This window comes from Mastacembelus armatus, chromosome 3 (assembly GCF_900324485.2).
Source record: "Mastacembelus armatus chromosome 3, fMasArm1.2, whole genome shotgun sequence".
Taxonomy (NCBI): domain Eukaryota; kingdom Metazoa; phylum Chordata; class Actinopteri; order Synbranchiformes; family Mastacembelidae; genus Mastacembelus; species Mastacembelus armatus.
The window spans coordinates 20,757,087-20,767,766 of NC_046635.1; the positions used below are offsets into that span (position 1 = coordinate 20,757,087).

A 10,680-nucleotide genomic window follows, 5' to 3' on the forward strand; every position below is an offset into this window, starting at 1 on the left:
AGAAAATATCCTTTAAGAAAAGATCTTTTGAGATCGAGGATTTGAAGAGTTTTTTATTACTGTAATTTCATGCTAACCAGTTGGCACATCACTGAGTGGATTTCATTAGTGTGGTATGAGCAGATCACTATGTCTCTTTCTGGTTTTATTTAGTCACAAGCGTGCAAAGTCAACATGGCAAAGTTACACTGATTAGAAAAAAGAACAAGTATATTTCACACAAGAGTCAAAGCCCTCAGACAATGCTTTAGGGCTGTAAAAATGTTCAAACTGATATTCAGTGGCTGAAATTACTTTGGAAATCATCTGCATATAAAAATGCAGATAGAGCTCTGGTTTTCAAATCCCAGCATCATTCGCATACAATTGATATTCTCTCCATATCCATCACTGTTCCCAGGCTCAGTCTGGGCAGATGAAAAATTCACAATGAAAGGCACGCCTGTATCATCACTGAGCCATTGCTGCATGCTCTGTTTTATCCTCAGCTATGTTTAGAGTGGAAGATAGAGAAATTGCTTTAGGGGGTCTCTTTGCAGAAAATGGCTGCTTTGAAAAGATTTGGTGGACTGATAGTTATTTCTGTGAGATGGTCTCCTGCATATGGCCTGATATCCATGTACACCCTTCCCTAATAAAGTCATGCACACAGCACTGATCTATAAATTAATTATTGTCTTGATGGACTTTATATGGTATGGCTCACGGTCTGTAGGGGATAAATATGAGGGAATGCAAGGTACAGTACCAGATATCAACACCTTTACATTTCGGACACAAGAACAGAAAATGAAAAAAAAATGGTGAATACATTTACAGTATCTTCAAGTTGGAGTTTCAACTAAATTGAAATCGAGCACCATGTGAATTGCCCCAGTCATTTTTAGGTTAGGGTGACTATTTCACAATGACTAATGGACTTTTCTGCCACACATCTATGTAGAAGTTTGAATAACCAGTTAGTATGCCATATATATTTGGCACTGGGATGCAACCTTGAGCAGAGGTCAAGGGGAACTTGTTTTCACATATCTGTTTTTTTTTTTTTTTTTGTCTCAAATGATATCTGTTTATTTTTTCTATGTCTCATGAGATGTCTTGCAGGATTTTAGAGCAAAAGTTTTCAGATTGATTACTGATTTTTAAGATGCTTCCCTATTGATTTTAAGGAAACAGCAGGGGAGAAGATAGGACATCAGTAGCTATTTCAGTATTTTGACATGGCCCATGACATTAGCATTGTTTAAACTGAATCTGCACCTTATGGAGCAATATTTGCTTTTGACCATTACCTAGAGCTAGTCAAACATACAGTGCCTACATACTAGGCTCACATACATCCTGTGCATCTGTCTCTCTGTGTAGTTATCGTCCACTTATCAGTTGTATTTTCGTTTAGTCTGTGATATTTTATGCTTCATCTCCTCCCTTCTGCTCTATCTTCTTGCCTCTTCCCTAAATGTCTAATCCTTCCTCTTCTCAGTTGTGGCTTTCAGGTAATTTTCTCCCTATACTAGCTTCCTCTATTGGGAATAGAAATGTTAGTCAAGTATAGACAAATGTCAGCCTGGTTCTAACTATCTATAAATTGTATGCTCAGTCTCCTTTTATCTCTTTTCCTTTTACATTATCTCTCTATGTGTTTGTTTTTGTGTCTTGTGCATTTACAGGGAAGAAAAACTCCATCCTGCAGCACAAGGTACAGCATGACCTCAGCTCTGGTGTACTCAACTACCAGGAGAATGAAATCATCCAGCAGATTGTGCAGCATGACAGGGACATGGCTCACTGTGCCCACCTCATGCAGAATGCCCCACCCCAAACGCCTCCCTCGCCTACCCCTGTCATCTGGGCCCCTCTCATCCAGGCCCCTCTACAGGCAGCAGCTGCCACCACCTCAGTAGCCATAGCCCTGACACACCATCCCCATCTTCCACCAACACTCTTCAGGCCTCCAGTTTCTGTTCTGGGGTCCCTAAAGGACCCTCCTAGTCGTCTGAAGAAGTTTCACTCATTTGTTCCTTCATCCACAGCACCTGACTCTGCTGAGGACTCTTCCTCTAGCACACCCTCTAAACTGCATACTGCAGTGGACATGCCATTGCTGGCCTCTTTTCGGGCACAGCACATTATGTCAGGTTCAGGAGCAACTGGCACTAGCCAGCAGACTTCAGGTAGCGGAGGGCAGCATGGACATGGTGGGGCTGGGTCAGTGTCCAGTGGAGGAGGGGCTTCTGCCTTTCCCTTTGGAGCATACTCATCCTCTGGTTCACCCTCATCTAGTATGGCCCAGCTACACCCACAACCGCAGCACCAACAGCCCTTTCGCTCCAACACCCCACCTCTCTCAAACCTCTTCCACCAAGGATCTACAGGTGGAAGCACAGGGTCAGGAATAAGTGGAGGGGCAGTAGGGGCCTGTGGTGGTGCTACAGGGTGGTCTTCCAGTGGAGCAGTGGATGGAGACACTGCTTGGGCTGGAGAGGACTTTACAACAGGAAAAACAGAAGCAACTCCTGGGGGGCACTTTGGGTCAGGAGAAGTTACTTGTGGGTTAATAGGAGGGATCTCAGGTGAATCGAGGGGAGAGATGTCTGAAGGATCACTGGGTGCCTGTGGCAGATTAGCAGTTGGGGTATCTGGTGGATCAATGGGGTGTGTTACTTGTGGGCCAAAAGGAGATGCAACCAGAAGATCAGTGGGAGGGGCTGCCAGAGGATCAATTGGGACAGATTCTGGAGGATCAATGGGTGGGGCCTTTGCAGAATCACTGGTAATGACCAGTGGAGGATTATTAGGAAGGACTTCTAGTGGATCAGTAGGAATGGCTTCTGCAGGATTGACAGAAGGAGCCTGTGGGGGATCAGTGGGAGGACTTTCTGATTCAATGGCAGGGAATCCTGGAGGATCATTGGGAAGGGCTTCTGTTGGATCAACAACTAGCCATATGGGAGGAGGTTTAAGTGGGTCAGGGGCAGGTGTGACTGGGGGACATCTTGGCAGAGCAGCAGGAGGGGCATTAGGGAGCCACATAGGAGGGTCTGCAGTTTGTTCCATAGGAGTGATTTCTGGTGGAATTACAGCTGGACTTATTAGTTCCTCCCGCTGTCAGAGTCCTGTATCTGCTGGCTCGTCCAGCCCTATGTCTGGTCAGCTTCCCCATAGCCAGCCACCTCCTAAACCATCTCAGGTGGCTCCACTACAGCAATTTGCTGGGGGAGGCAGGACTACCAGTGGCTTAAACCTTTTCCATTCCCCTCCAACAGGCTCTCCATCCTCTAGTAGAGGACAGCACAGCCAGCAGCCTGCTGAGGGTTCCCCATCTTCCCTCAGCCATTTTAGCCTGGCAGGCCTCCAGTCTGGCTTCCTGCCTCACCAGATGTCCCTGGAGAGGTCTGCGCTGGCTTCCCTGACCCAATATGGTTCAGGAAACGCCTCTCCCTGCCTTACCCCAGTGGCACCCAGTCCTACGATTCAGAGCCCAGTGGCTAGCAGAACTTTTCAATTCAGCGATCCCTCCAGTGCCACAGGATCACACAGTTCTCTACTAATGCCTCAGTCTTCTCTCCCTTCGCAATTTCCCAGCCAACCACTCAAAACAGGAAGAGATTCTCCATTGGGCCGCTTTTCCGAGGACCTAAAGCTCTTATCCAGTTCGCATCCTTCCCTGCCCCAGGAGGTTGCCCAGGCTTTTGGCCACCAAACTCCTCAATCCTGTGTGGAAACTGGATATTACACCTCACCCTTTTCCTCACCTACTCTTGTGCCCAAACCCTGTAGCTCAGTGCCAGGTCATATGACGCCTCCAATCCAGACATCTCCTGGGCACCCTCACCAGACTCAGTCCTCTGGGGCCTCCCCAGCCTTGCCTCTAAGGAGGGGCTCTGCTGCCTATTCATCAGATCTAGAACCTCAAACTGTCCGCTCTAAACTTCCTTCCAATTTGTGAGGATTGATCACACCCTCCTGTGCTCCTCCGACCTAAAACTCGAACTATCTCCATGTGTGACATTCTTTTCTTTCTGTCCTCAGATTTCACTGTGTTCCACCTCTCATTTTACCAGGATCTTAAATTTATTGTGATTTAAAAGACACTTTACTGGGTAACTCTGAGTTTTAGAATATTCTGTATTTATTTTATGCTTTGTCCTCTTTTTATTCATATATAATGTACATAGATAGATATATATTTAAATCAAGGAAATAGGAGGGTGTGAAAACAATTCCATTTAAAAAAAATAGCTGATTTCTTTTTTTCTATAACTATGCCAAAATTATCTGATGACGTTTGGGGAAGAACTAGACAATAATACTCTTTTTTTTTCTGCAGGAACCTATGCACTAATACCTGCATGTAGAAAGGCTTTTTGTGTGTTTAAAAAGAAAATATCTAAATTTTTAGCTAAAACATGCTTCAAGACAGGCCGACTCTTGTACCATTTCATTTAGGATCACATATTGTTGATCCTTAAATGTATCTATTAGATTGTACTTACTTATCCTCTGTATAAACTTTTCAAAACCTTATGATACATGGAGAAGAGGTTTTAGAAAACCAAAAGGACTTTTTCTGTGGGTAACAGTATCACCTCCTCTTGACCCTTCGATCCTTATTTTATACCACTTTAATGTAATAGTACTGTTTTTTGAAGCAGGGGAAAAAAGGGGTTCAGCGAGCTACCCTCCATCTCAATTTTGAGACATAACAGTATGTGAGCGACTGGCTTTCTGCAGAGTCCTAAACCATGTCCTAACAAGCTCACTTTGTCTTCCAAGCTCATGCCGCTAATGTGTGTAGAAAGCATGTGCTGTTTTTGTTCCTGACTGTGTGCAACTGTTAATGCGTGAGTAAGAATAAGTCTGTGAGTAAGTGGAACAGTCGGGTGCAAGACAAGACTCTTCCCTGATCAAAAGGATCTTTGCCTTTTTCCACACAAAAACTAGGACTTCCATTAACCACTGTTGCTTTGTGTAGCACTCGGATCATTCAAAACCAAAAAACTGTCAAATATGTAATTGCCCCAAAACTGGACTTTCACTCACATAGTGTTCACAAGGCCAGAATATCTTAATTGTACAGGAAATTGAAATATGCCATGTGATATTTAATTTGTGCATTATTTCTTCTAGTGTAGCTCCTATATGGTCATCATAGACATGTCTCCACAATGAAGGCCAATGCTGAGTTTAAGATGTTGAATGTATGTACAATTGCTGTTGTTAAAAGCAAGTACTGTAGCTATGGCTTATACACTGAAGGCACAGTGCCCCAGGGGATTAAGACTGTTCCATAACTAAAAAAAAGATCATAGGTTCGGTCTTTTCATCAGCAGCCATTTTTCCTTCCAAAGTGTCCTTTAGCAAGACACAGAACCACTACCAACTAAGTTGTCAGGCAATCTGGATATCATTGCCTCAAACAGCCCACTGTTTATTGTGTAAGCTCCATAAAGTGGAGTTGTACAACTGCACTGCTGCTGTAATCCTGAGAGAAATTGCACATTATTCATAAAACCGACTTCTATTTTGATTGGATTGCTGCAAGTATTTCCAAATTCATATGATATACCTACGTACATGGCACAAATATGCATGATTCATACCTTCGCTAACGCTGGATGCTGCAGAAGAAGGTATCACTAAGCTCCCCAAGGAGAAGAGCAGTAATAGGCTTCTACATGTTTGTAGCTCATCATCAAGACAGACCCACGTTCCAGTCAAACAACTCACTCCCTAACTCCATCACAGCCACAGCAACCTAATTTAACAAGACATACCTGCAATCCCTTGGCCCTCAAAGGCTATCATGGATTCATATACAGAGTCACATACAAATGGCATAAGACATACTGTTGGTGCAAGAGTGCACAAACACAAGAGCACATTATGGCTGTTTCTTGTGTAAATAAAAACCATTCAAGAATTCCATTTTTATTAACAGGTTTTATATTGAAAATATCCTCAGCTAAATTTGTGAAAATTTGCTATGACAGATTGTTTTTCCACTTTCTCATTGCATTGAGAACAGCTGGGCCAGTTGAGCCTTCTTGCCAGTGTACTGGTTATAGAGTTTATGTAGGAGTTTTCTTGATGTCATGTAACCTTAGGCAGACTTAGGTTATTAACACTTTTTAAATTGTATTCATCCCTATGTATTTCAACTTCTATCTCAAACAGCTTGCTCAAAGTGGAAATGGGTGGCCTCATAAAATGTTTGGGTGCATTATGTTGTTTAAAAATGTATTTCCACATTTTTGTTTGGATAACTGACCAATTGTAGATAGCATTATAGGATGTCAAGATTACTGCAGTACAAAAAGATACAATTTTACAGTAGCATTGAATATGAGAAAATATAGCAACAATTAATGGTACGGCTTTATTGTCAGAATTGCCTCAATAGTCTAATGCAAGTTAAATGAAAAACATTGTAACGTGCAAGTAAAAGCAAAGCCAACTGCTGACTGCAAAATATCCAGGCATGATCTATGTTACCACTCATTACTTGAAATGCAGAATATATATATATAAAAAAAAACTGCCACAGAATTAGACAAGGCCAACTGAGGAGAGGTGGACATAGCAAGAACTGATTATTTGGTTTATCATGCCGGACTTACTCTTGAATGAGATTACGTAGGAGAATTCAGTAATGGAACATATGGTTTGCATGGATTCACATGACGTTTTTTTTATGGTCATCTTTACAACTGGAGCAGGTCCTATTATGGAGCAGTGCATTTTATATCTTGTCCACATCTATAGTAAACAGCAATATCAAAGGCTCTTAATCATTTATAATACCCTTGAGCCTTGTGGTAAGAGACCCAAGACCCTTTAGACTACCACCCAGAGGGGCAAAGGTGTAGGAGGGACAGAGCTCAGCAACAGAAATGACAGAAATTAAATATACTGATCTGTTTTATCTCTGGAGTACTGATTGTCTGTAAGGTAGTGTAGGTATTTAAACCTTGGTCTTCCTGTACCTGCTAGCCTTGCACTGCACAAAAGCAGACAGACTGCTGTACCTCGCACATCAGGAAATAGTTCCCTTTTCTCCTCACAGTATGACCTTATTAAGACATGGAGTTGGAGAACAGTTTGAAGCCGGTCTGTGAGACAAAAGCATAGATGTGAAGAGACATTGATGCACTGAGGGAATGATGTAGGCAGACACTCAGCCACAGGGAAGACAGGTAGCTAGAAACCCCACAGGGTATTCTGACAGGATAGATTCTGGGTGGACTTGTGGCATGTCACCCCCCCCCCCTTTATTTTGTTAGTGGATGCTTGTCCCTGTGGTATTGATTTGGAAGATATAAGAGAAAGCTTTGAGCACAACTAGTCTTTGTGTGTGTTAGTTTCCTGCTGGGAGGGATCATTGAATGGGGGTCAGCACTATCTGAGGAGGGTAGGACAGGAAAGCACAGGTCAGAGCTTACAGGGATAGGGATTGATTAGTTGGCCTGAACTTAGTCTAGACCATTATTACACATACAGGGATATGGGGAGCAGTGGGTCGGCACACACTGTATCAGTAAGTGACACAATCTGCATGATGTCTTGTCTTTCTCATCTAGGCTAGCATCTTTTCCGAATATCTTTTTTGGGATTTTTTTTATGCAAGGAAGCTGCAGTTTTTTAAATTAAATTAAGCAAAGCAGTTTTTGATTGATGACCATGCAGCCTTGAAATTATGTAAACGAAATGAAAAGGGGTTTCATAATCCTTAGGGTCATGAAATTTTCGCAACTCACAGAAAACCATGTAATCCTTCATTCTTAGTAAAGACATGAAAATAACTGAAATTGGAATAACAAGATTTTCACCTGACATCAATGTTTTTTTCTTCAAGGAGATTTGCTACTTCTATCCTCCCAGTCTATTTGTTGCAACCACATCTGGAGCATAATATAGTATGGAGACTGTTTTTTTTAGAGGAATCAGCTGGGAATTAGGCAAAGAGGCTTTGAAACTTTGTGTCTTTTGAGAGAATCAAATGAAGAAAAACAATGGTGACTCACTTGCTCATGCTGGGAACTATTTTCCTTATGTCTCTCTGTGTCACCCATCTAAACAGGAAGAAAATAGCTGTTTGAGTGCAACAGAGGAAATAGCAATGAAGTGCAACCAGCTGCAAGTGCACTGTCCAGATGCTCCCAGCTAGGCTGTTCCTAAAACAGTTCAGAGAACACACTGGGAAATCGCTTATCATGTCTGTGTTGTGATCTTGTAAGGTAATGTTTCATTTTAATATCATGCACTGGTATTAAACGCTTTCTTCATTATAAGTCTAATCTAAGTCAAGGCTACCTAACCTTCAGATTGAAACTGTGTATTTTGGGGTAAAAAGGAAAATTTCTGTAAATTAATAATGTCTGACAGAAGTTTTTTCTACCTGAGGTCCCTCTGGCCCTGTTGTTGGCCCTAACTAGAAATGTGTAGCAGCCGGCTGTTTTCTAAGTTGCTTCACATGTCACCTCTGTATACTGTCCTATTCATGGTTGTTTCTATAATGCAGCATTCGCATGTTCTGTTTAATGCACTTCCAAAAATGCCTCCTAACCTTAGCCTCTCTTGCCCTTTGTGCTGTCCGCAATGCACACTATTGTAATCATTTGCTGTGATTGAGGAGTAGAGGTAGCAGCAGCAGAATTTAACCAGCAACCTCTCACAAGAGAAACTCTTGTTATTCATTCATGGCCACAAATTCCTCATACCCTTCCCCAAATGCTCAGTTTATTTCCTACTCCAGAATCAGGTGTTCCGTATGACAGCAGACCTCGGAGTGACTGGATAACATCTGAAGTATTACCACATATGGTAAAGAGTTCAGTATAAGTCTAATACAACTGACGTCTTTTGCTGTTGCTCCAGTGAGATGGTAGAGCACGATAGTAATGTTACAAAATGGGCTGTCTAGCAGTGTAAACTGAACATGACCGGGTTTTAGGGATACCATGCAACAGTGGGGTGCATATAAGGTCACTCCAAAAGATCACCAAGAGCTCCTTCAGGGGAACAGCACTGTACAGCAAACTTTGCAGGCATCTTTCTTTGTAGCTGTCCTAGTATAAAGTTATTAGTTTATGCTACTTTAGAAACTGTTCATCTATAAAAATTTGACTCAGTTCTGTAATCTACCAAATATACAAATTAAAGCTTAAATTTGGTTCTTTAGGTTGCAGCTCAAGCCAAAGGTGAGGCTGCTCTTCATTGGATTAGTGTGGGGAGAGATGAGGGCTTCTCAAAGCTGTCTTTCATTTGCTGAAGTATGTACAATAATTCCACTTATTCTGATGTTGGGAACATAATGTCGACAAGCTACTTACTTATACAGGTTTATATATTTCCATAGGACCTATTTATATTTCTGTATTTATTTTAGACTCTCCTAATATGTGACATCATCATCATCATAACAGATACTGATACGCAATGATCACCAAATTGTGTGTATGTACAGAGTTCATAACATGTCCGTGACTTTGAAGGGAACATGTAATATCGCTCTAATTTCTGTAGCGCAAGAGTGGGACATTTTCGTTCCAAGATGCTTAGACCAAGACTTTCTACCTGTAGGGTCATCCCTTTTGATTCATGAAGGCAGTGACTGGATCAACATTTCTTATGAGGACACATGGCCTTTCGGGGAGGACAGTATTTTGACTGCTTTGCTATTGAATAATGGATATCTATTTTTTCTGCATTTAACACTGGAACTATGGAAAAAAGCAATAAGGGAACTGTGACTGGATGTGTACCTACAGGACATTTCGCTGATCCACACGACAACCATACACAGTAGCCATGGCTCGTAGTTTGTGTGGCAGACAAAAGAGTAAGGCGAAATCTGTGTTGTCGATAAGCACACATACTGGATGAAAATAAAACAGTATAGAATAAAATATAAGGAACGCCTGCCTGGAGTTTTTATTCCTCTTTGTTGTTCATATATAGTACGCACATCACAAATTTGCCTAGACATAGCACAGCGTGATATGCACACGTCTTTAGGGCATTCTGACACCGATTTTGATTTTAAGTTCTTGCCTACCTGTGTAAATCTGTGCAGCTGAGGGGAAGGAAATTGGGAATTTGTGAGGTTATTCTCATCTTTTTTTCCCTCCACCTTGTTAGATGTCAGTAAGAAAAACCCTTTTTCATACACGCACGTTGCACTCACGGATGCACAAAAAGAGTGGTCAAGAGACAGGTGAAGCTCTTCAGAATGCTGGAAATGTTGGCAGACTGTAAAAACAAGGACAGTCTGCGTCTGCCCCTTTGAGCACTCAGCCATCTGCTTCATTAGAATTCCCCCTTGAGGTAACCTTCCCTTCTTCGAGAGGAACTCATTGAAAGTGAAGGGCTTTGTTTTAGATTGTCTATTGTAATTATACATTATTCTCCTCCTCTTATGCCTACTGAGAGGAGCTGGCTTACAGCCGCCCGCTCAGCATCTGACGGCGACAATAAAAAAAAAAAAAAAAAAAAAAAAAGAGCACACAGGAGTGTGGTGTAAACTGTGCCTGGCCGCTGCTGCCACGTGAGCCTCCTGTATGCTGTCTCTGCGTGGTTTTGTGCAGCGGGCCAGATCAGGGAGGTCATGGTTACATCCTCGCAGTTGAGGTGGCTGTCGCTCTTCTGCCATAGAGGGACAACCAGCACTAATGCCTTCCT

General features: G+C 42.2%; 1 protein-coding gene across 1 annotated transcript in view; it reads left to right on the forward strand.

Moving 5' to 3' along the window:
- Positions 1-4,053, forward strand: part of hcn4 (hyperpolarization activated cyclic nucleotide-gated potassium channel 4) — a 53,934-nt gene extending 49,881 nt beyond the window's left edge. Inside the window, exon 8 of the mRNA XM_026293835.1 lies at positions 1,671-4,053. Within this exon, the coding sequence (XP_026149620.1) occupies positions 1,671-3,949 (2,279 nt within the window). The 3' untranslated portion in view covers positions 3,950-4,053. The remainder of the gene's footprint in view (positions 1-1,670) is intronic.
- The last annotated feature ends 6,627 nt before the right edge of the window (positions 4,054-10,680 follow it).